This window comes from Saccoglossus kowalevskii, chromosome 6 (genome assembly GCF_978046115.1).
Source record: "Saccoglossus kowalevskii chromosome 6, keSacKowa6.1, whole genome shotgun sequence".
Classification (NCBI taxonomy): Eukaryota; Metazoa; Hemichordata; class Enteropneusta; family Harrimaniidae; genus Saccoglossus; species Saccoglossus kowalevskii.
In genome coordinates this window covers 23674664-23701481 of record NC_140646.1, presented here as the reverse complement: position 1 = coordinate 23701481, position 26818 = coordinate 23674664, and the positions used below count along the sequence as shown (strand labels likewise).

General features: G+C 34.5%; 2 protein-coding genes across 2 annotated transcripts; both read left to right on the top strand.

The window, feature by feature from the left end:
- The first annotated feature begins 4 nt into the window (after window positions 1–4).
- Window positions 5–13054, top strand: LOC100376874 (metallophosphoesterase 1-like). The gene is made up of 8 exons (XM_002735059.4): window positions 5–322; window positions 1586–1694; window positions 2677–2780; window positions 3656–3736; window positions 4944–5130; window positions 6030–6152; window positions 10921–11061; window positions 11151–13054. The coding sequence occupies exons 1-8, from the start codon at window positions 102–104 to the stop codon at window positions 11319–11321; spliced, it is 1137 nt and encodes a 378-aa protein (XP_002735105.1). The 5' UTR covers window positions 5–101; the 3' UTR covers window positions 11322–13054.
- Window positions 13055–14129: 1075 nt separating this feature from the next.
- Window positions 14130–26616, top strand: LOC100376723 (T-cell activation inhibitor, mitochondrial-like). Its single transcript, XM_002735058.4, has 9 exons — window positions 14130–14333; window positions 16436–16571; window positions 17878–18010; window positions 18689–18935; window positions 20368–20588; window positions 21262–21353; window positions 22275–22573; window positions 24728–24859; window positions 26160–26616. Exons 1-9 carry the CDS (start codon window positions 14314–14316, stop codon window positions 26392–26394), a joined length of 1515 nt encoding a protein of 504 aa, XP_002735104.2. The 5' UTR covers window positions 14130–14313; the 3' UTR covers window positions 26395–26616.
- Window positions 26617–26818: the final 202 nt, after the last annotated feature.

The following is a 26818-nucleotide window of genomic DNA, read 5'->3' as shown; positions in this document are numbered from 1 at the left end:
AGCACGCGTACTTATATTCGACACGCAAGTTTTACCGAGAGCTGGCGTATTTTCGCTGCAGCTGATCGACTGACGGTTTGTTTTTGTAGACATCTTTATTTATGTTTATCAGCCTAAAACACCTCACTAATCTGACTGTGTTAACTACATTTACATTTGTATTCTGTGAGTATCTGATATATTATTCCATCTTTTTGAAATGCTCCTGGCCAAAGTTAGAAAAAACTTCAACACCGGATGATCAACAGTTGAAAGCTCTCTTTTTTTCCGATCCACACTTACTGGGATCCAGAGAGGGGAATTGGTTTGACAAGTTGCGAAGGTATGTAGCAGACTGTAACTGAATTGATATTACTGTCCCAATTGCGAGGGACACTAGTATAATCAGATATAACAAGTGTGTAATTTACGAAGAAATACAGTACTCTCAGCGCAACAAAGGTATTCTCTTAATTTCTATAAATACATGTATTTATAAATTTCAATGGCAGTTGAATCAAACCAGCCAATCAGAGAGCTCAGTGTGCAACGTATTCGCCAAGCCTCTACTGATTTCTGCTGTTGGTGGCGTAGTTGAGGGTCCAGAGTCAGTCTATGCCACATGCAACATTTTACATCTAACACCCAAAAAATATGATAAATAGAAACCTCTTGATTCAATTTGAATTGTGAAATTTTTATAAAGAAAATGCATTTGTTGCGCTGAGAATACTGGTACCGGGTTCTACATGTATGAACAAATCGGTTTAACATTTTCTAAAGTTCAGTGGCACAATTGGACCACATTGACACTGCAGGTCGGCATCTTCTTTACACCGATCTGAAGCATATCGCACCCGGATTTTGTTCAAAACTTTGAACGTTTTTGCCAGATGAAACAAAGGACTTTTATCCAGATTAAACATGTTGAATAGCTGCAGCAAACACATTTTTGCACGATATTTTCTGGTCCTGTGAGAGTACAAAAAATGTATAAATCTACTACCGGTACCTGGTACATCTAATTGTTAGCATTGCAATCTGATTCACCCTAAAAATACTAGTAATAATGGTGACATAATCCTACAATCACAGGGACAGTTCCACTGTTGACCAACTACAATATAATTGAATTTGGTTAAAATCTGATGTTGGTCATAATATACCCCAATTTTTTTATTTAACAATAAAACTGTATTCTATACTGATTGAAGGGAGGGGCAAGGGGGGTAGCTGGTACAGTTTTACAGGAAATAAAATAGGATTTCTACAATTTACAAGAAAAAAAAGACGTTTTTACAGTTTACAGAGAAAATAAAGGTTATTTTACATTTTATGGCAAATTAAAAAAGAAAACCTAGAAAATTCTTGTACGTACCAAAAAAATGACACATTTTTACAGTGTACGAAAACATTTTTTGATTGATTACGTTGTACGTCTAGCCTGTGATTACAGAATTACCGAATTTATTTTTTCAATTTACTTTGTACGAACAAAAAATATTGCAATTACGTTGAACGAAAATAACCCTTGCCCCCCTCTATACTTACATAAGATTTTAGTCAGATTGAATTCCATTATAAATTTAGATATTTTTCATTCCAGAGAATGGCAGATGGAGAGATCATTCCAGACAGCTAATACTATATTTCAACCAGAGGCAATCTTTGTACTTGGTGATTTGTTAGATGAAGGGAAATGGGCTTCAGATCAGGTACGTGTATATTCAAACTACTTGTCTTAATTCTCTCTTGTTTTTTTTTTCAACATATTTGAACAAAATTGCCGGAATTAATGCATTTCTCCAGTAAAACATATATGTCAACAGATTGGTTGGTATACAAAACATAAATATTAATATAAGTTTCTTTAATTGACTATGCTATAATGATGATTCTCATCAACACCTCTGACGGTAGATGGGTACATCTGTCTGTGATCAGCAGTCTCTTTACGAGATATGTATAAATGCACATTACTTGTCAATGACATTTTCATTTGGCTAAAAATAGTTTGGTCCTAATACATGAGTGTTCTGCAACCATTTCTCAGAGATGCCATGGCCAATTTATTTCAACCTTTACATATGATGACATAATACATTAAATCGTGTACTAGTAGTAGCAAATAGACTTTTTCACCTGCATTTCTTTTCAGTCAATTATACTGACATTTTTAGTACTGTTACTTTTGAGATATATTCAATTTAGATATATTTGCAATTAAAAAAATATGTTTCCATGGTAACAGGGATTTTTGTATTATTTTGTGCATGTATGTCTCTCTCTGATGGCCATTTTGATTTGCTGAATTTTGGCACCTTAACCGAATTACTGTGGAATACTTTATTTTCGCTGAAAAGGCTTTTTGGGTGTTTTGCTTGGAAATTATTTTCACTAATTTTTTATGAGATTAATGTGAAATATAGGAAAAAAAGTATATTCACTGGATTTTATTTTCACAGAATCATCCCTTCAGCGAAAATAGCGAAAATAAATTCCAAGCGAAAATATAGTATTCTACAGCACTTTTTCCTAGTCATGGGAAATTGCGTAGCATAATAATTGAATTGTTTCTCTATTAATTATTCATACATATTTGATTTTGTAACCAAGGTTACATCTTTGTAAAGGCTATGAAGTGTTGATAATTGTAATTGTTATTTACCGGTGTATGTCATTGTATTCAATTGCTAGGAATTTCATGATTCGGTTGGGCGATTCAAGTGGATGTTTAGACATTCGGAAGATGCACAGCTGCATGTTGTCGTTGGTAACCATGACATTGGGTTTCATTATGGGTAAGATGACATCATTCAGCTACTGTTAATTAGTGACAATCTTAGATTTACAGATCTGGAATAAATTATTATTGTGTATCCCAATCAAAACCCTCACAGAGTAGAGGTTGTAGGTATTGGCTATCAATACAAAAGTAATGGCCAACTTCTTCGATAGTTGAGAAAGAACTATCAGTTACTTCTAAAATTCCAAACCTTGACACTGAGCCAAGCTCTAATTTCAGAAAAGTTTGACTCTAATAAGTGTATGAATTGCTAATCTACATGTGCACAAACCGAAACTGTAGCTGTAACTAATCTGCATATGAAAAAAAACTGTGGCGATTACAAAATCTACAGGAGTTAACACAACATAGATCACATGAACAAAAGTGGTATAAATTATAATAGCAGTTGATGGTTCTTGTCAGTGTGCGTCTTTTTCGATTTTTTTTCTGCCCAAACAGAAATAACAAATCTAAAGACCAGACACAATCTTTTTTTGAACTAAGGTTTAATATTTTCAGTAGCTTAGAATTCATTCTGATTAAAATGAGATTCTAGTTAGGTTTTTTTTTCCAAAATACAATTTAGTTTATGTTTTTTTTTAATATATTTCCTTTTATTCATTCAAATTTATTTGCTGTTTTTTTTTTCCAGTTTTGGTAATTGTGAAAACATCTTTTTTTAATGGGATGACTTAGAATTATAACTCGTAATGTTTCACGACCAGTGTTTATGTAAAAAATATGTGGCAGCCAAGTTTTGGATAGCAAAACATTTCACCAAATCAAAATGTACAGAAATAGAAAATGTGAATGTCGGTGAAGACATTTACTGTGATTGTAATCAAAGTAAACATAATATTTAGATTGTTATTTTTTATTATTTTTCAGGATAAATAGTCATTTGTTGGACAGATTTGAGAAAGCATTTGATGTGCCATCTGTCAAAGTTGTGACCATTAAAAACATAAGGTAATGCGATGAATTTTTACAGGGAAAGGTATATGAAGCAAAAATTATGTTGTTGTTTTTGGAGTTTCATAATATGAGTATGCACGAAGACAGTACAGCAGGAGTTTTGAAAAAGGTTTAGAACAGAATCAGCAGATTCTTTGTATGGAGTCCGGTCAAAACCTGGTGGCAGCCATGTTTGTTTTTATTATTAGAGGACGCTTACGTGCTTAATCATTCCATTATTTGGAATTTGCATTTTCTTATATGGTAGGATGAAAATACCCTGTATACCGAAAATACCGCAAAATTACAGCACGCTGTAACTTGTGGCGTTACAGTGACAGATGTATATTAATATTTGTTATTCAGTCTTTTTCATCCACTTAAAACCTGGAATCCAACCATTTTGGGTACCATTTCTAGAATGGCCTGGTACAGCCTGTACAGTAACTATGTAGTCGACTCAGATTTCTGTGTCATCACTGATTGGCTGTCTTATCATGAGAACATGCATGCATGCACGGTCTGACCCATAGGTAATGCTCGTCAACAACCCTTCAGACCAATTCACTAATCTATCACTCACAGATTTGTCAAAGCCTCACGATCATAGACAACATCTAGCTCACCATCATATGTTATCAAACAGTGTAGAATCTTGATTTCACATAAATTGTTCACAATAAAGTAAAAATGTAGCTTTACCAGGGTAATATTTTTGTCAGTTCTTGCGAGTTCATTAACTCAAACATTTGTTATCTTAATATTTTTTAACTTGTTTGACTAGCATGTATATTTTTCATAATATGGATATAAATTTGGCTAAAGAAATATTGGTTAAGTGAGGAGCCAGTTTAGTAAAGGAAGAGGTGGTTAATACTATATGCTATTAAACCATTTTTTTCAAGTGCATGTAATGTTTGTAGGAATTGACAATTGACCTTTTTAGAAGTCTCAGAATAAAATTATTCACATTTCCTAATCGTTGTGCACTTCATTAAAAATGACAAATCACAGCTTCATCTTAACAACAACAACAACAAAAACAAATTTTTGTTGACAAATTTGATAATAAGATTAAAAAAAAAACATGCACCTGTTTCAACTAGACAACGAATTAACCTGAAATATTTTTTATTACTTCTTTCTGGGCATAATTAATAATACTGAATTTGTGTAGGTAGCAGTACCATAACAGTTTATTTCAATTATATTATACCGATAGCTTTGTATTGGTGAATAGTATGTCAATGCACGGTGACCAGTGTTTCATGTGTAAAAAAGCTCAAGAAGAACTTCATGAAATATCACAAAGGTTGAACTGCTCACGAGACAGCCATTTCTACAACAACCACCATGCAACCTGTGACCTCTACACCAGAATTGCTCATAGTGCTCCCATTTTGCTACAGGTAGGTCACCATCATATTACAGCAAGATCACCATCATATTACAGCTAGGCCTAATTTGCATAAATTAGTCACTTATTTTAACTGTTTAACAGAGATCTCATAATTCATTCAACTTAGTACATATGGGTGCTCTGGGAGTATATTCCACAAACTGCTGGTCGAAATACATATATATTAATTACTTAATTAGCACAATCAGACAAATTGCAGCTTTTACACATATACGATAACATTTATGTCTTGTCTTATATTATAGCTAGACATAGCTATTTTCTGTTTGTATAAATGTATTATCAAATTCATTATTGTGGATCTGACTGTATTCACATTGTGTATTTCAATGAGCGGAACTATATAAATAGCCAGCAGCTGATCTTGTTTCACAGGCTAAACTTTTCAATTAATTTTAAATATCACTTATATCAGAGGTACATTACTTGGGGTTTGCAACGCGCATAGTACTGTATGGTCACATCATGCCAAGATCCAATTCAAGTCTCATCTCGTAGATAGCGAGACTGATGCTACGACTTTCTGACATGACATAGGCGGTTTGTAATAAAACAATAACACATGTATTACCACATTCATAGTGAAAAAATGGAATAAATCGAAAATGTACAGAAAATATAGTTATCGTAATCCGTCATATCGTGAACAGCTATTTTGATCCACCTGGACATCCAAACATCCTAGTTACCTTGGGCATGCCCATTCGAATTTTTCTGACTTGGAACGCTTATGCGAGAGCGAGACTGAAACGGGATCTTGGTATCATGTCACTGTAGTTGTAAACCCCAAGTAATGTACCTCTGCTTATATCTACTTTCATGCCTCCAATGTGCTCAACACTTGGGAGGTCTTTCCAATCTATTGTATGCTATTTGTTTTTTAATCAGCATTTTCCAATGTTCCGGGACTCAGATGCTATGTGTGAAGGAGAGGACGCTGCCCCACCCCAAGAAAAAGTAATCAGACATCGAGAGAAGTGGGAAGTATTATCCAAAGCATCTAGTCAACAGGTAATTTGTTTAAGTTGATGTCATGCATGAGTGAATTTCACTGCCCAATATGACCTGGATTAGATATGCCTAAGTTTGTGAGATTACCAACAATGGACCAGGCAGGAATTGGACTGTGGCAGACCTGGTTAATATGAACATTTTATTCGACACATAAATCAAAATCCAAACTATTTGATTTGCTTGTATTAGTGTAGGTCTACTCACACTTAATTTCTTTACGATGAATATATTTATAATCAGATACAGCAAGTGAGGATGAAATGACATCACAGCATGTAGTTTGAAATGCCTGCAAGATATAAACTAGCTTAAGGTAGAGATGCAGGTTGAGAGACTATATTTCTAATTGGCTCTAATTACTGTAATTACACGAGTAAAATATAATTTGTACACATCAAGTTATATATCATTTGAAAGAGTTTTATTTAAACTTTTGAGTTTTATGGTTTACAATAATGTACTATGATACCATATTAAGTGGTGTGGATTTTGGGTTAAAATCATGCATTTTAGGTGAAAGTGCACTTAAAACTATTTAACTTTTGAATGCCTACCCTGATTTTGATTTAAAAACACTTTTTCAAAACTTCTGTTTACCAGGAACATAATGGCTTATTTATTAGTGTTTCCACTTTTACCCGGCCTTTCATGAATAGACCATTTCCCGATCATTATGGGTTAAATCAAACAAAAAATAAGAACAAACAATGAGCATAGCATCCTAGTTGCATCAAAACATCATGTGAGATTCAACAAAACTACTTTTCGGGTGTTTCTCATGATGTATCTATGGGAGGAAAAGATGTAAAAAAACAAAACAAAACAAAAACATGGCATTGGTCTATACTCTGCTGTACTGTCTTCTTGCATACTTTGCGGTATCCTTGTTATAACCTCATATTATTTACTTGTTATATTGATTTTAAATTGTTGCCATAGATTTTTATTAGTCCCCGTTCGGACGCAGTCCGAAAACGGGGACTTATGTTTTGCCCTGTGTGCGTCCGTCCGTCCGTGCGTCCGTGATCACCTGTATCTCGAACATGCATGGACCGATTAAGTTCAAACTTCACTCATACATCACACATTATATGGGACATATGCACATGCATTTTTTCAGGATCTGATTAACGATAGCCGAATAGCGGCCATTTTAAGGCCGAAAATGCATCAAAACCGCACATTTTCACCATTCCGGACCCGGATCTCAGTTATGCATGGACGGATTTTGTTCAAATTTGGTACATACATTAAACATAATAGGACCTTAATGCACGTCATTTTTTTTTTTGGATCGGGTTCGAAATGGCCGACTAGCGGCCATTTTGTTTTAAAGAATTCAGTTCTGGATCCGTATCGGAGACATGCTTGGATTGATCGAGTTCAAACTTCACACACACAAGGTACATCATGTCACAAATATGTATGTGCATTTGTTTCATGATCTCATTAACGATAGCCAAATGGCGGCCGCTGTAAGGTCGAAAATGCATTGAAATCGCACATTTTCACCATTCCGGACCCGGATCTCAGTTATGTATGGACGGATTTCATTCAAATTTGGTACATACATTAAACATAATAGGACCTTGATGCACGTCATTTTTTTTTTCGGATCAAGTTCGAAATAGCCGACTGGCGGCCATTTTGTTTTAAAGAATTCAGTTCTGGATCCGTATCCGAGACATGTCTGGATTGATCAAGTTCAAACTTCACACACACAAGGTACATCATGTCACAAATATGTATGTGCATTTGTTTCATGATCTCATTAACGATAGCCAAATGGCGGCCGCTGTAAGGCCGAAAATGCATTGAAATCGCACATTTTCACCATTCCGGACCCGGATCTCAGTTATGTATGGACGGATTTCATTCAAATTTGGTACATACATTAAACATAATAGGACCTTGATGCACGTCATTTTTTTTTTCGGATCAAGTTCGAAATAGCCGACTGGCGGCCATTTTGTTTTAAAGAATTCAGTTCTGGATCCGTATCCGAGACATGTCTGGATTGATCAAGTTCAAACTTCACACACACAAGGTACATCATGTCACAAATATGTATGTGCATTTGTTTCATGATCTCATTAACGATAGCCAAATGGCGGCCGCTTTAAGGCCGAAAATGCATTGAAATCGCACATTTTCACCATTCCGGACCCGGATCTCAGTTATGCATGGACGGATTTCATTCAAATTTGGTACATACATTAAACATAATAGGACCTTGATGCACGTCATTTTTTTTTTCGGATCAAGTTCGAAATAGCCGACTGGCGGCCATTTTGTTTTAAAGAATTCAGTTCTGGATCCGTATCCGAGACATGCTTGGATTGATCGAGTTCAAACTTCACACACACAAGGTACATCATGTCACAAATATGTATGTGCATTTGTTTCATGATCTCATTAACGATAGCCAAATGGCGGCCGCTTTAAGGCCGAAAATGCATTGAAATCGCACATTTTCACCATTCCGGACCCGTATCTCAGTTATGCATGGATGGATTTTGTTCAAATTTGGTACATACATTAAACATAATAGGACCTTGATGCACGTCTTTTTTTTTTTCGGATCAAGTTCAAAATGGCTGACTGGCGGCCATTTTGTTAAAGAATTCAGTTCTGGATCCGTATCCAAAACATGTCTGGATTGATCAAGTTCAAACTTCACACACACATGGTACATCATGTCACAAATAGATATGTGCCTTTGTTTCATGATCTGCTTAACAATAGCGGAATGATGGCCATTTTAAGGCCGAAAATGCATCAAAATCACGTATTTTCACAATTCCAGAACCGGATCTCAGTCATGCATGGATGGATTTTGTTCAGATTTAGCACAATGTGTTGTACATATGCAGGTGCATTTCGGTCATGATCTGCTTTGAATGTATATGTCACTCAAATATGAACGGAACGGGGACGTGTCATTGACAATGACTTGTTGAGTTTTATTGTATGTATGTATGTATGTATGTATTCTGTGCGTGAACATCATCTTATGAATGCTCTGTTTAAGAATAAATAAATCTCAAATTTAAATTTTCACACAATATGGAATGGAGTAAATTTAAGAAATATTCAAACCAGTATTATTTGGCCATTATCGAAATTTCCAAACTAATATAAAGGTATCATTAGCAATTAATCCATAATTTTTTTTATCTGTAATTTAAACTGTATTATATATTTTTAGCTTAGAAAACTGAGTTGGTATAATTGAAATTTTATTGTAAATATATTTAGGTTTTTTTTTAAGTGGACATTCATCTGTCAAGTGTAGTAAACACTTATGTTGCTTCACTATCATTTTGTCGGCATGGTGAATTGCAAGTATTATCTAGCGTGCGTATACAGCAGCCATTCTTAATTTTTTTACAATTCATGCTATATTTACATTGAAATTAATACAGTATATGTAGTATTCATTAAGGAACACACTATAAGTTTCTTGAAATTAATACAGTATATGTAGTATTCATTAAGGAACACACTATAAGTTTCTTGAAATTAATACAGTATATGTAGTATTCATTAAGGCACACACTATAAGTTTCTTGAAATTAATACAGTATATGTAGTATTCATTAAGGAACACACTATGAGTTTCTTGAAATTAATACAGTATATGTAGTATTCATTAAGGAACACACTATAAGTTTCTTGAAATTAATACAGTACAATTGAGGAATGCATTGGCTCGTATTTTCCTCGCCAAATTTTGCTTTAAATAGATAAATTACTGACCTATTTTTTTTTAGGAATTTTTAGCTTCGCTGTCAACTTTGTTTTGGAGCTTATCATATGAGCGATTGTTCTGCCGTCGTCCGTGTCAATGTTTTACTTTTTTAACTTCTTTTTGAAAACTACAAGCCTAAATGCTTTGATCCTTGTTGTATATGTACCTTGGGTAGACCTGTCTTAGATTTGTTCATTTCATGATGATATCTTCAATTCTCTAATTTTGGTGAATATTTTTGGTAAAAAGTGATATTTTTGACTTCTTGTTAAAAACCGCAAGTCCAGTTGCTTTGATATTACATATATAGGTACTACATGTGGACCTCTCTCTCAAATAACAATAAATGATATCTTCTGTTCTTTAATTGGAATGTGCATTGCTAACAGTGGAGCCATCTCAGGTGACAGGCTGCTTGTTATACAATTTAAGTTATATTAATGAGATGATTACAGTACATGTAGTATTATTTACTATGGTCTAGATTTATTGCATAATACATTATGGTATACTTTGATTCGTTTTCTTTTTTACGCTTATTTTGTTGTGTCATTGTTAAAATGCTCTTGTTGTCCATTCATGTAATGACTGGAGTCTCTGTTTGGCGTCCAAGGGGATAACATCCTGGCTTTGGTTATTTTTTGTTGATTCCAGGGCGGTACCAGTGTCACTCCTCCTGATCCCTCCCGACAAATACAAATTGTTCAACCCTTGGAAAGGTTTGATTGCATAAATATAAATAAGTGAGATGATCGTCGTAATCAAACACGGAAATTGTACATAATACATTCCGAATATTAACAATTTTTTTATGTACCGGTAATTATGATGACTATTTTCGCTTGTATTTTACACACAAAATGATTAGATAATATATTATTGCATTTTTCAGGATTTTTGTACTCACTTTTGCCATGCAAAGAAAAGATAATGCATCATTAATTTGTTATTTAATCTAGCTTCTCAATGGACAAGGTTGTAATAATTACGCTATGTTTTATTTCTCCGTTACAGTTATTTCGGTTGATTAGACCAAGATTTATACTAAGTGGGCATATACATCATGGATGTTACATTGAACATGACGATGGAACACCGGAAATAACTGTACCATCATTTAGTTGGAGAAACCGAAATAATCCCAGTTTTGTGTTGGTGAGTATGAATTCATATAAATTTCAAAAGATTATTGGTATTTTTTTTTTCTTTTATCCACTGTTTCTGTTTTCTCTCATTGTTTCTAGGTAACCATTTCTGCTGACGAAATTTCCTTCAATAAGTGCTTTGTTCCTAAGGAGAACACAGTGATCACTATCTATTTAATCAGTGGTGTTACCATGGTAATATGGACCATATTTTTGAAACTTCGGAGGAAGAATCGCAGAGTTGTATTTCCACACCAAGCAATAGACTGACTGAATACGTAGTGTAACTTGCATCTGTCTCCATATGTGGTGAATGGGTTCTTTTTTGAAACTTTTTGATATAAGTTCTAAAATGCATATTAATAATGCATTTACATAATTAATCGTTTAAGTATCTCCCCTGATAATTTTGCATATCATTTTTTTTAAATGTAATTTTCATTTGTTTTATGTTCAATGCAAGTGATTTTCAAATTGTTTTTAAATGAAAAATTAATGGACCTTGGTCAATGTTTGCTCAATTTTGTGTAGATAAAAATAATATACAACTAATTTTGCATACCATAGTAATTAGATGAAATTGACTTATTATAAATGTCTGGCCAAAATATTAAATTACAGGCAAGCAGTAAAACAATTTTTTTTCTTTCTAAGTGAACCACAGGTAACAAACAGGTATTGCATGGCGCCCTCTGTGGTATCCATATCACAAGTTGTTTATTCAGCCATCTTTTTTAAAAATATTATTTATTATTTGTTTGCATCCAGTCATTTAGTCAAATTTTTAACAGTTTTGTTGGTAGATAGAGCAAAATCCCAGAGACATTTATAGTTGGTTAAAGAAGTAATTTGTCTTTTGTAAATTTTGGAAAATATGCCTTATGTATTGTTATTTTTATAGTTTTCATTTTAATTTTAACACTTTTTTCAATGTTTATTAATTGTTTTTTGCACAAATTCACTTTACTTTTCTCTAATACTTTATTTTTATTTTTATTTTTGAGCATATTGTTCTGCTTTTTTTCTTGTGCTAGTTTTCAACTTAAAATTAATTACCAGTTAATTGTAACTGTCATTTTATCTGTGAACATTGACAATGTAAATCTATGCATTATAGTGAACTGTATATTTGATATGAAATATTAAGAAAGATAGTTTTGTGATATACCGGTATATTGAATGAGTTCTTTATCTCAGTGTTTTGTAGCTTGTCTGTTATACCCATATATTGAATTTCTGTATTTGTTTTTTTTAGAGGCACACAGCCACAAATTTACCATGTGCCTTACTAATAAAGCAAATATAAGGTAACCATCAGTCCAAAACATGAAATTAGTGTTTTGGGTTCCATCCGTGCATCTGTCCAGCAACATTCAGTCTGTGACTTGCCTTGAACAATTTTGTTCAATGTTGATGCTAAGACCAGATATAATGATATACATAAGCTAAACACATTTTTCATTTTGTTGAGTTTTGTTTAACTGGTGGCAATTTTCATCCAAAAATCAACCCTTGAACTTGTGCATCGGTGATCCACCATGTTTGATGTTCATAACAAGTTTAAAAAATGGTATGCCTGAAAAACCCCCAGCTGACATCAGTTTATTTTGGGATTTGCAATCATGTTTCATTTTCAAGTGTCCTTCAGATGCATTGACTGATTTTTTTTTTAAAGGTGCTACAAAGACAACTTTAGTTGAATTTGTTGACATTTGATCAAAAAATCAATATTTGAACATGATAGTCTGGCTCGATTTCCTTCAAACATGGAATTGACATCATTCCTGGTGGGTTAATTACTATCTAATTGAAAATGTTTTCTCCCGTTTTCCCCAATTCAAAGTCAATACAAAGACAAGACATCAAAGTAAACATATCAATTGGTATTTCTACAGCGTGTATGGACCTATTTCATACAAACTTGGCTAGAATTCATCTAATTGGTTAGTGATAATGCATGCCATGGGCTTCATTTGGAGTGAAATAAAATATTTTTGTATATATGTGTATGTGTGTTCATTCACTTTTATTTGTGGTACTTGTCCACATTGCTAACTATAAGGTATGTTAATTATGAGACCTTAAAGCGAAGGAGTCGTCACCTGCGCATACGTCTGATGGCCATTGTCATTGTTTACAAACAAGCATCTACCCATGAACCTTTGCGTTTTTAGCGTGTGTTATCACTTGGGACTCAAATCCTACACGTGTGCAGGTGACGACCCTCCCGCTTTAAATAGACCATTTTCCGTTCACCACTAGACCCTGTATTATTCATGAAATTGAACTAAAAGTAGGACAAACAAAGGTCATAACATTGTAGTGTCAAATACCATAGGGATTTGATAAATGCGAAAACATTTAGGAGGTATTTCCACGTATATTAATGTGCTGTCCACATTTGATGATGGTCAATTTTAATGATGTGTTATAGGATATGTTAACGTAATACTGCCCTCTCAAAGTTCAGCATTTTGACATTCAGCTATAAAAAAAAATTTGAATTCAAAATAAAATTGATTTTGCAGCAGATATATATAGTGACCAAAAAATCATCTTATTTTTCATTCTCATTGTACTGATTTTTCATGAGTTCAATGTGAAATATAGGAAAAAAAGTATATTCGCTGGATTTTATTTTCACGGAATCATCCCTTCAGCGAAAATAGCGAAAATAAATTCCAAGCGCAAATAAAGTATTCTACAGTACTGTAAAATACTTTATTTTCGTTTAGAATTAATTTTCGCTGAAGGAATGATTCAGTGAAAATAAAATCCAGTGAATATACCTTTTTTCCTATATTTAACATTCAACTTGTCAAAAATCAGTGAAAATAAATTCCATACAAAACATCCACAAAGTCTATTCATCGAAAATTAATTATTTTAAAGTACCTTATAATTAACAAAAACAAAAACAGACAACATTGAAATATTATAAGGGGAGAATTGGAAAAATTTAATTTTATTTTTTCTAAATTCCGTAATTATTATTATTTTTAAGTCACCGCAGTCTCGTAATATCTCGCGGAATTTGCTGTCGCAGTCTTCACCACAGCGTGACTTGACGTCACAGGGGTATCCCAAAGATGGCCGACGTGAGAATGGGGTTACGAGTTGTTCTCCAGTATTGCTGCGCTATTGTCATTTCCCCGTAGTCGGATACGGCCTACGTTGATTACAACGCAATCGGATTGTTAAATGATGCTTTTCAATGGTTTGATTTCATTTTCAGTTTATTTTGTCCCTTACATTCGTGGATATGACGATACTGTTTAGGAGGTAAACACTTTTTTATATTTTGACGGGTGACCCTGCCGACGCATATAACAATTTCACGTGTGACCCCGCTGACACAGATAACGATCACGTTCTTAGCTCACGTGGAGCTCTGTCAGATTTGTCCATGACGTGATTTAATTTAACTTCCATAACTTTCATATTTCTATGGCTGTTATGTTATGGCATGATTTGTTTGTAAATACGTTATATTACTGTATTGTTTAGCAATCTTGATTTGCCGTAAGTTTCGTAAAAAAGATTTACGCCAGTTCGTCTCAGGGAGCTGTAATTGGTTTCATAAACTAGCCCTGCGTACTTCCCATGACATACGCATGTAACTCACGTTTTTGCTCAAGCACGAGCAAGTATTATTGTTGCCGTGTTTTGTCTTGTTAGACCAGACTTTTTTATTCTTTGTTTCTTGAGTTTTTATAAGGCAATTTTTTTGAGGAGGGCGAAAAATAAATAAAATTAATTCTTTTTTCCCATTAGATTTGTGTGATTCTCAAAGAATTGTAATTGAGATCATTGATCGGAGAGAAGAAATGAAATAACATTTTATTCCATGTAATAACCTTGTTTCTCATCTGCGCAAGACTTCGATACTTTGATCATGATACTCCCACGAAAATGCAACTTGGGTTTGTTATGCGGCGAGCGGGAAAAAAATGAAGATAAAAATAATAATTTTTAGCCATTTTTTGCACTTACAAGTCGGCGGGCGCGAGAAATTACGCTGAAATAAAATTTGATTTTCATTTCATTTTCGCCTCCTGTTCATTCGACGGGTTCGCGAAACAAGGGATAGTAAAAGTCTGGCCTTACTGTTGAATACCAACAAATTGTGTTTGTTTGTTTATATCATTTACAGTAGTGGAGCACCTGGTCACCTGATGTGCATGATTGTAGTAAATCATTAATAACTCACATGATCTGACACTTTAGGTGTTCCTGAAAAATGTTTGTAAAAATAAAATGCTGAAGAGAGAAAAAAACACTGGCATGTTTGGTACGCGATGTAGAAAGAACCCTAAACTCCTCACATATGTCAGCTGACTGTCAGAAAAACATATTTCATATTGTTGTATGATATGAAAAAAAATTAGAAAAAAATTACTACCCTGGACTTTTGAATAAAATATGAATATACAATGTATGTTCCTCCAGCCCCCCATTCCAAATCCATAGGTAATCCTAAATGTTGACGTTGATCAGCATATGATGACAAGTTTGATGCCATTTTGAACTATCTTAATTGGAATATCAACTTTTAATGAATAATACTTTACTGTGAGTTCACTTTTGGTAATGTTTCTGTCATTTCCTTATTGTTCTAAACACCAAAACAGCAACATTGTCAGCTAATTTGATGACTGTTTTGTTACGCACGTGTCTCAAGATCATTACGTGATTAGAACTGACAATCCATGTTTATGAGGGTGTGTTGTTCAGCTTAAATGCCTGCGTGTTAACGCACTAGACACAGCAGTGATTGTGTCTTGACATTTCAGACAACTGTGTCAGTCCATACATTTTGCTTGGATAACTTAAAAATTTATCATATAGCAATTTATACTTTTGGTAAAATAATTAAAAATTGAATAGTAATCGCATAATGATCTTCTATTTTATATATTCAAATGTCTGAGTTTTGCTATGATATCCCCCGGGGGTTCTTCCAGACAGGGAGCAGCTCCCTCATACCCCCGGTTTGTGCTCTCTTACCGAACCTGGAACAGTCAGTAGATCATGATCAGTTATAACAAATATAGTGTTACCAATGGTAACAAAGGTGTGCTCCCTCTTAAAGTTTGTTTCTAGAAAAACCCCTGTCTCTTGTTGAGGTTCATTTGTCTCAGGGTTCTTCTAGTACCGGTAACCATGTTTGATTCAACTTGATCTGATCATGTAATTCTCTATAGATGTGCATAGCTAATCAGTCAGCAAGTCAGCTAGCAATATTGCTGTTTTGGTGTTTGAAACAAGATTCACGAAAAATTTGTCAGTTGCGAAATTAAAATGGTTTACAGTACACTTCATATTTAATGTATTAATAATAATAATAATAATAATAAAATAATTATATTATTTTTTCTCAACAGATTTGTGTGCAATAAAATTTTTATTCTGAATCAAATTTCAACAAGAAATCTGACTACATCGGAGGCGTCCACTATTCTGAGGCCTTTTTATTTTGCTGTGCATCCTGATTTGTTTGGACAATACCCCAAGGAGAGAGTAAGTTGGATAATCTTAGAAGAAAATCATATACAATGTATGACAGCACCACAGTGATCTGTACCATGATAAATTTGAAATAATCACAAAATGTGATTTTTTGATTGAAATTGATTGAAATCAAATTAGGCCTAGCAAAAAATAGTTGTCTTTCAGATTGTTATGCATATCAGTTAAGAATGTCTTTTTCACAGCTTTGTTTTTGTTTTTTTGTCGGAAATTAAATTTTCATGTGGAATACAAATTGACCAAAAACTTTTTGTTTTCTGAGCCTTAAATGCAGGATGTAAAATTGTGACATCTTTTATTTGATGTGTAGTTTTCATAGCTTATTTCATATTCCTCCTTATAATTGATGAGTAAGCCCAACAGAAAGTTGTTGTTTGTCGGTCGTGGTGGCTAGTGTTCTCATTATTAGCTCTGCTGTTGACTTTGTCGAGCGGAGCTGATCATATGAGTGATTGTCCGTCATCGTCCATGTCAACTTTTTACTTTTTCGATTTCTTCTTGAAAACTACAAGCCTGAATGCTTTGATACTTGGTATACCTTGGGTAGACTTCTCTCAGACTTGATGTTTGTCAGATTTTGTGATGATATCTTCAATTCGCTAATTTTGGTGAATATTTTTGTAACATTTGGTGGAAAGTGATATATTCGACTTCTTGTTAAAAACCTCAAGTCTGATTGCTTTGATATTACATATATAGATACTACATGTGGACCTCTCAGATTTGTTCATTTCGTGATAATATCTTCAAATATCTAATTTTAATGAATATTTTTTGGGGGAAAATGATATTTTCAAATTTTTGTTGAAAACAGCAAGTCTGATTGCTTTGATACTATACATATTCTTCTTTTTCTAATGATATCTTCTGTTCTTTAATTGAAATGTGCATTGCTAACAGCGGATCTATCTCAGCCGACAGGCTGCTTGTTTACTGTTATCATAGCATCATATCAGTCAATGTTCTCTTCTCTCGGAGATGTTAATTTATTCTCTTGTTTCCAACAAATCCAAGCATAGTGGTTATTACCGTATGTTGAAATGGTTGCTGCTCCTCTGATATAGCAATCATGGAATTCAAAGGAAATTCAATGATGCTATACTATTTGTTGGTTTTATGGATCATGCAGCATTTACGTGTGACCATTTAATTGTATGTAGTGTGTTAGTTCATTTTCTAGCATTCTCATCCAGGAAAACACTAATCTGATACCGGTAGTAACTGGCAAAGAATATCAAATGGTTTTTGTATTTTGTGTGAACACAACATTGACAAATAGAAAGTTTCTATTTTACAGAATGTGAATGAAACATCCTTGAAACAGCTGAATTCATATCTAGACTCTCTTCAGGGAGAAACATATCCTGAACCGCTGACTCTGACCTTTTATCTTAGACACAACACTGCCAAGGAATCCTTACATACAGCGGGTATGTTATATTGTAACACATGTGAATTCCATTTTTTCAATATTACACATTTTATCTGCACTTTGATTTGAAATTTTGAGATTGTCAACGTCACTGACTCATTATCATTAGATTCCAAAACTTAGTTCACTCACAGTGTGGTTCACTTTTGATAGACTCTTTTAATAAGTCTGGCGCCCTCACAGTTTTATGTGAGAAATTTTTTTCATGGCAAATCAATGTTATTATAATTTTATTAGTAGTATCTCGGAAATTTTGAAAATTAGCTACCAGCCCAAGGCTAAACAGACAACATCATAATTGAACACACTGATTTCAGTTGAAAATAAAAAGTGTTTCTCACCTTTAAACAGTTTCTTATTCTCAAAAATGGAGCTACGTAACGATCCCCCAAACATTGCCAGGGCCAATCACAAACAAAAATAGACAATGAATTTTTAACACCTCTGTTTTCTCCCACATGAACCAACTCTCCCCCAAAATAACACACAAATTTCTTGTCTTCTACTGACTTCCTGTTCCAGTCCATCTCTGAGAATGCAGTAAAAATGAGAGACTTTTTTTTTTTTTGTTCACCTGAAAGGCCCCTTCAACAGGAAACTGTTATGAACAGTTTCTATGCAATGTGCTAATCATAACTACTAGGATAGTATACTGTTTTTTGTTTTCTCCTCTTAGCCATCAACCATTTACACCCAGTCACATTTACTGTGAAATCTCACAATGTGCGTTCAACCGTCAAACATATCCTAAAGTCATGTATGATTTCAACGGATCGGCTAGAGTCGATACCCGTCAAGAGAAGGGGTGGATCATTTCCGAGGCCGATAAGATGGGATCCTACGTACTATACATATACCGGCAAAACGGCACCCTCCAGTGACAGGATTTATCAACAAGCAAAACCTAAACCTCAGACTTTAAGGTATAAAAATTTTTTTTTTTAGTCCCTGTTTGGACGAAGTCTGAAAACCAGGACTTATAATTCGGCCTTTGTCCGTCTGTGCGTCCGTCCGTTCATTCTTTGCATGTGCCTAGTACTTTATGTGGGACATATGCATATGCAGTGGTTTGGAGATTCGATTCAAAATGGCCGACTGGCTTGGTCAGTTTTCATTCAAATTTAGTACATAGATCATACATGTTAGGATACATGTCCCCGATCGTCCGTGAGTTCTTGAGTCTGTCCGTCCATCCGTTCGTGTGTTCGTCCATCCGTGCGTCAGTCTGTCCAGAGTCATATTTCAGAATCCTGTGGACTGATTCCGTTCATTCTTTGCATGTGCCTAGTACCTTATGTGGGACATAAGCACAAGCAGTGGTTTAGCGATTCGATTCAAAATGGCCGACTGGCAGCCATCTTGTGTTTTTTTTGTATTTTGGACATGCTTTGTCAGTTGTCATTCAAACTTGGTACATAGATTTTACATGTTAGGATACATGTCCATGACGATTTATTTAGCAATTGGATCGGTATCCTGGATGTGCTCTGTCAGTTTTCATTCAAATTTGGCACATACATGTACTTTATACATATTAGGATGCATGTCCATGACAATTTGTTTCAAAATCTGGTCAAGGATGGCCGATTGACAGCCATCTGACTTTTTGGCCTTACTACTATATTTCCACAATTTATGTACCATTTTCATTCGTATTTGGCACATACATCATACATATCAGTGTGTTTCATAATCAGATCAAAGATGGCCGAATAACGGCTGTTTTTATTTTTGGCCATATTACTACTACACGGAATACGTGTTTTGATGTAAATAAACAATTTGTTGTATACACCACTTGGAACTCAAGTTTCAAGGACACGCTCACAACAACCCCTCCGCTTTAATATGACGAGCACAAAGAGAACTTTCAAAAATTTAATGGCGACTGTCATTTTCAATGACTTGTTATTCAGTGAGTTAGTTTTTACTTCTTTACTGAATACTGTTACATTGTTATACATTGAGAATTAATTGATGATCAATGAAATGACATCAGTGTTAAAGATTGTGAAGCGTGTATCTGAATTTTGTGTACACAAACAATGCGTTTTACATGCGATGGGTCCATATCGAGCACACAATGACCACTCCCCTTTAACTTTTTAAGACAAAGCTAGCATATCAAGAATCTGTCATCATCTGCTGTCAATGACTAGGATTAAAAAGAAAGAAAAAGATTTGGGCAATGTCTTTTTTTGCTCAAAAAAGTTATAAAGTTGAGACAGGACATTTATGACAGAGAAAGGCTTAATCACTTTTACAGAAAACAGCTGACTGAAATCCTTGCCATTGTTGTGTGTGTGTATATTGGGTATAACCAGCACGACTGACTAGTGTAGTGTCCATTTCTAGATACTGGATGCAGACGAATATAAGCAAAGCACGTCAGAAATTAGAAGATAATAAACCCCTTGAAAGAGAGATCAAAGAAGTTCGTGAATTTCTATGTAAGCAATATGGAATACGAAATATAAGTTGGCACAGTGGATGGGGGTTATCAGCATACAGGGCGTGTCTCAACAGTTTGTGTAGATTAACTGAACAACATGCAGCAGAATTGAATGTCCTGAGAGGTAAGTATTCTAATTTAACACTTAGACTTTCCCGCCCATATTTTTTTTTTGCACTTTTTCTATTATATTCTTCAATGTTTCTGGAAATGAACTCTAATTTTGGAGCCAACAGACAAAATTTGAGTCAATTTCCAGTTTTTACTCAAAACATTTGGCTATTTTTGTCTCAATCTTCTGAAGAAATGTGCAGACTATAAACGGGTCTATTTTGTGGAAAGAGGACACGGGTAGTGAAAAGGTTAAGGCTGGAAAGAGGACTTCAATGATTAGATTCAGTGCTCACTAAACTTGATCATACATGAAGGTGTAACTCTGATATTTACACAGTGATGCATTGTGGTTATCATAAGTATGTGTTTACAAAAATGTTTGATCAATATCAGGTTGTTCAATCGTCTGCCTTTATGTTTCCCTATGTTCAAAGGTGTATGTATGTCATTGTTTCCTTGACGTTTTATTCACGAAATTAGTAACAGCAAGACAATGTTGGAGAGAACATATTTACATTGTAATTCATGTTCAGAGCAAAAATGGCCAAGTGGCAGCCATTTTGTTTTTTTGAAAATATCTTATTCTCTCACATATTTTATGGTTTCTGGGAGATGTACTGAGAACATGCATATCTAGAGCACTATAGTTATGGAATATTGGTGCGATATTTATCAAATTTCAGGTCGCTCTGTCGTATTCAGTAGCAATACAGGTATTGACAGAAATGGTAGTATTGTGTTAAGCAACATGGATGTCCCACATCATTGGCTTATGGTAAGTGAATAGAGCAGACCCTGGTAGCTTAATAAAGTGAATAAAAAAACAAGACATATTTTCGGAATCTCAACCTCACTGGACATAAAGTTTCATAATTATTTTCTGACACTTTCTCACAGATTATGAAACTTAATTTTCATTAATCATTCTTGTAATTAAAGTTGTATTATCAGATTTATATTGTGTTTTAGCCTTTAACATTGTCTGTCAACGTATCTTCATGAATTATTGTGTGCCATAATTTTTCAATATTGTACAGGGTACCGGCTTCCTATCTTTTTTAGGAAATGTAAATTCCAAATATGCAATAATTACACAATATTTCTGAGGTAGCAGACATGTTTGAAAACAAAATTCATAACAAGTTTCCATAATTTTTCCATCCTGCTCAGTTCTAGTGGTTTTATTGAAAAGATGTACAAAGTATGCAGTACATGGCCGCATTGACCTTTGCTATGTGTTGGGTGATACATGATCATGCTTTGCGATATCCTCCGAATTGTCGAAAAGTATTATCTGTTTTTCGCAAATGAGAATTTTGATTTGTTTGTGATTGAGTTCTAAAGCGGGGGGAGTCGTCACCTGCGCATACGTCAGATGGCCGTAGCGTGTCATTGTTTACAAACAAGTTTCTACCCTTGAGCCTTTGCATTTTTAGCATGTGTTGTTATCATCGTTTGGAACTCAATTTCTGCGTGTGCGCAGGTAACAACCTTCTTGCTTTAAGCATTTGGAGGTATCAATAGGTCCACTGAATCACTTTCAAAATAGTTCGACCAATAATAGACCTTAAAATACATTTTAAGGTCTATGTACCAATGCAGGCATACTCCATCGCATTGGTTTACTATGGATGCTAGTTTATATAAAAAATAATAACTATAGCAACATTTTATCTATGTCTTTCCCCTGGTGTAGTTACTTGGATCAGTGGACAAATATGAAGCAGTGTTAGATGAACTTCCTGTACTAGAGAGGGCGCTCTCCACACAACTTGGAGACATTCAGATAATTCGACGCGAGAATATACGCATATTGCTGGCAGAGGCATATCATAATCTGTTGTCTCGAATGTTACGTTCTGTTGTTAATTATTATCGGATGAAAAACCACATGTATATTTCGGAGTACAGCGGGTCATATTATGGTGATGTGAGTGAAGGACCTGACCGACCAAAGCAAGGAGCTTTGCGAGACTGTGAAATACTTGTGGAAAAGTAAGTATGTCATGTATCATGAAACTGGTTCGTATGCAGATTGTAAACTGCTACAGTTGTATTCATATGCAGATTGTAAACTACTATGGTTGTATTCATATGCAGATTGTAAACTGCTACAGTTGTATTCATATGCAGATTGTAAACTACTATGGTTGTATTCATATGCAGATTGTAAACCACTATGGTTGTATTCATATGCAGATTGTAAACTACTATGGTTGTATTCATATGCAGATTGTAAACTACTATGGTTGTATTCATATGCAGATTGTAAACTGCTACAGTTGTATTCATATGCAGATTGTAAACTGCTACAGTTGTATTCATATGCAGATTGTAAACTGCTACAGTTGTATTCATATGCAGATTGTAAAGTGCTACAGTTGTATTCATATGCAGATTGTAAAATGCTACAGTTGTATTCATATGCAGATTGTAAAGTGCTACAGTTGTATTCATAATGCAGATTGTAAACTGCTACAGTTGTATTTGTATGCAGATTGTAAACTTCTATGGTTGTGTTCACATGCAGATTGTAAACTGCGACAGTTGTATTGATATGCAGATTGTAAACTGCTACAGTTATATTCATATGCAGATTGTAAACTGCTACAGTTGTATTTGTATGCAGATTGTAAACTTCTATGGTTGTGTTCACATGCAGATTGTAAACTGCGACAGTTGTATTGATATGCAGATTGTAAACTGCTACAGTTATATTCATATGCAGATTGTAAACTGCTATGGTTGTATACATATGCAGATTGTGATTCGCTGTAGTAATGCTCACATAACTTGTAAACCGCATTGCATCAACTCGCATATTTTGTCAAACGCTATTGCAAATCTCACATATTTTGAAAACCTACACTGTTTTTGTATAGACCAGACCTTGTACCTTAGTTAGGACTGCAACATTACTAGTAGTCTAGGGGCAATGTCTGGATAATGAGATAAAGGGCAGGGATTTAAACCCATCACATTAACCACAGAAAGTAACCTTACGGGAATTTGGTTGGTTCTTCAATGAAAATTGACATCTTTACGTTATTCTTTCACTTGTATTAAATTGTTCATAGGCAAATGACAATACTTACAATATAATAGACTTTTTGCATTTATGTGACTTAACCGTAACTCAGTGCTGTGCATATGACAAGTCACCATCCCTCAACCGGTGTTGAGGGACGGTGGACAAATCAACTGCTTTCTGAATCTTTAAAATTTTACTGTTTTGGTCAATATCATAACATACATGGCTTCATGCATTTACAACATGCTGACCACAACTACGACGTTTACGATCATTATTACAATGTACAAATTATAATATCGAACACTGCCCATTATTGAAATGCCAGGTTCTCATTGGTGGATCGGTACCACATGTAGCCCTGTTATCAGACAATAACTGGGCAGTGCTTGTGGTCATTGCATGAACATACAAACAAGACTGAGTTTGCCATATCCAGTACAATAATTGTATGGACCATTTAAAAAACAAAACCTCCATGATTCATTTGTGTTTAAAAAAATCCTGGTTATTCCATTTCATGGTTTTTGCATGTCATATGCTCGTGAATGGCCTGCTTCTGCTTCTGCATCACGTATATTCAATCTTTCAACATTTTGGGGTAATATAATTGAAATAATGGACTCCACACTGCCTATTATAGCATGATAACAGGGCTTGGACGGGTTGTTTGCTTAAATTGTGCACATCACCATCCCTGCCCTGTTAATTAAACAGTAATGAACCTCCACAGCGCCATATTGGATGATGGGAAGCGTCTATGGCAAGATAATATGTCAGACAAAGCCAAACACATTATCGCATCTCAACCCTTCCCTGAATCGAATAACGCTGCAAGGGTTCATTATTATTGTTATAAATCACCACCATCACAATTGAACAAATTTAGTTAAATTTGGGGATTTTTCTTAAAAATAAATTTACTTGTGAAATAATAGTGTGATAATGTACAATGATGTCATAAAAACCTCTAATACATGTAATAATGGCCAGTGAGTCGTCCTTTATTTAGTATACTGCACTGATACCACATTTATTTATCTGTGCAATACATATCAGCTGATACAGCCACTGCAATGTTTTGTCTTCTCTCATAACGTATGTATGATTTATCTTAGTGATGCAGGTGATGTAAGACTTCTATCAACCGGTCAGTTTCTTGTACCAGCTACCTACCCACCTGTCTTGTTGCTGGAGTATATACTTGATAAACAAGACGAAACTAAGTATCGAAAACAGGAATATCTCAGGTAAGAATCTCAGTCATGTCGCAGTCAAGTTTATCATCCAATTAACAACCTGCTGGTGGCACTAGGGTTTTTAAAATGCACTACAATCTGGAACCAGATATCACACATGTGTAATATCATTTTCGAACTCACTGAAGGTCTGAAATACTGTGGACCCATTGATTTTCACTGACATTTAATTTCACTATTTTGATGTTTTGAGCTTATTTCCTGTGTTTTAATTTCACAAATTTGCAAAGGAAATAATTTTATTTTTATTTCACATGTATCAGCGAAAATTAAAACCCAGTGAATAATAAATGCATTTACACAGGAACTGTGCCTGGCTTGTTCGGTCGCAGTTCGAAAACTGGAACTTATATGGATGATTAACCTCTGTGCGTGCATCCGTACGTACGTACGTACGTACGTGCGTGCATGCGTGTGTTGTCTGGACCTGTATCTTAGACATGCCTGGACTGATTAAATCAAACTTCACACATACATCATGCATAATATGATACGTATGCACATCAGTTTGTTTCACAATCTGATTCAAGATGGTTGATTGGTGGCCATTTTTGTGCTGAAAAATCATCAAATTTTTTCTGGCATTCAGGAAACCGGATCTCGGCTGTTTACAGATGGATTTTGTTCAAACTTGGTACATACATTGGACTTTATAGCACCTTGATGCAAATAATTTTGTTTTTCAGATCAGATTCAAAATGGCAGGCTAGCGGCCATTTTGTTTTAGTGAATGCGGTTCTAGTGCCATATCTCTGACATGCTTTGAGTGATTATACATCATTAGACATTATGGGTTCCTGATGCACTTAATTTTTTTTCAGATTGGATTCAAAATGGTTGACGGGCGGCCATTTTGTTTTAGTGAATGCGGTTCCAACATGCTTTAACTGATTATGTTCAAATTTTATATATTCATTATACATCATGTCATAGATATACAGATATATTGGTTTAATTAACTATTCAATTCAAAATGGCAGACCGTGGCCATTTTGTTTTAATTGATGCTCTTCCGGAGCAATATCTCCCAATATGGACAAGTACTCATTCGACGATTAGATACAAGATGACTGAATGTCAGTCATTTTAATGTTAAAAAATCATAATCAAGCATCAGCTTCTGAATCCATACTTCTGACATGTTTAGGTTCCAACTATGCATGACTTGTTGTTTGTAATTTTATTGACTTGTATCTGATATTGCATTTCCGGCTCCTGGAACAGCTGTAAAACTGTAATAATAAACAAAAATAAATAAAATGAATTAAGAAAATATTTTTTTTATTTGTAGGTATAGTAAATTAATGGAAGATATAATGAGGCATTGTCAGAATGATCTTGAACTTGATTCACTGACAAAAGACAATGCAGTGACTCCCGAAGAAATAATGATGTGTTGTCAGAGACTTCTTGACCATCCCTACGAGGCGGGCATCAGCTTACAAGGACTCAAACTCAAAATATCAAAATTCTATTCAGTTTCAGAAGATGGGGAAATGTGTATTCCCTGGGACTGGAAAATGTAATGAGTAATTACTATTTATGGCTAAATTTACGCTAACTTAAGGAGATCATGGAAATGGGCTTACCTAGCTATGTTACTTAATTCGCAATGGTTTATTTTTCACATGCACTATGGTGTCTCTATAATTGGTTAGTTGCTGGTTAGTTAGTTGCTGAATCTTTCTTTAGTTTCATCTGTTTCATAATCTTTTTCAAAAAATAATCGACTACAAACTGATACTTGCAACTGTTTAGCTTGAATTAAAATAATTGTATCATAGAGGAAGAATATGCGTGAAGTTCAGTCCAATTTGACTTGTATGTCGAGCAAATTTAACATATGCTACTGAATTTTTGATTTGATGATTTAATTGTGTTTGCGAGGACACATTCTGTTTTTGTGAAAGTGACAGTGTGTCTTTTTCTTGGTAGACATTTCGGTCAAAA

Coding starts and splice junctions, on each gene's coding strand:
- LOC100376723 (XM_002735058.4), top strand. CDS start 14,314: ATGACGATACTGTTTAGGAG. Junction 18,936..20,367: donor CCTAAACCTCAGACTTTAAG/GTATAAAAATTT, acceptor GTCCATTTCTAG/ATACTGGATGCAGACGAATA. Junction 21,354..22,274: donor TCCCACATCATTGGCTTATG/GTAAGTGAATAG, acceptor CCCCTGGTGTAG/TTACTTGGATCAGTGGACAA.
- LOC100376874 (XM_002735059.4), top strand. CDS start 102: ATGTTTATCAGCCTAAAACACCTCACTAATCTGACTGTGTTAACTACA. Junction 2,781..3,655: donor GACATTGGGTTTCATTATGG/GTAAGATGACAT, acceptor ATTATTTTTCAG/GATAAATAGTCATTTGTTGG. Junction 6,153..10,920: donor CCAAAGCATCTAGTCAACAG/GTAATTTGTTTA, acceptor TCTCCGTTACAG/TTATTTCGGTTGATTAGACC.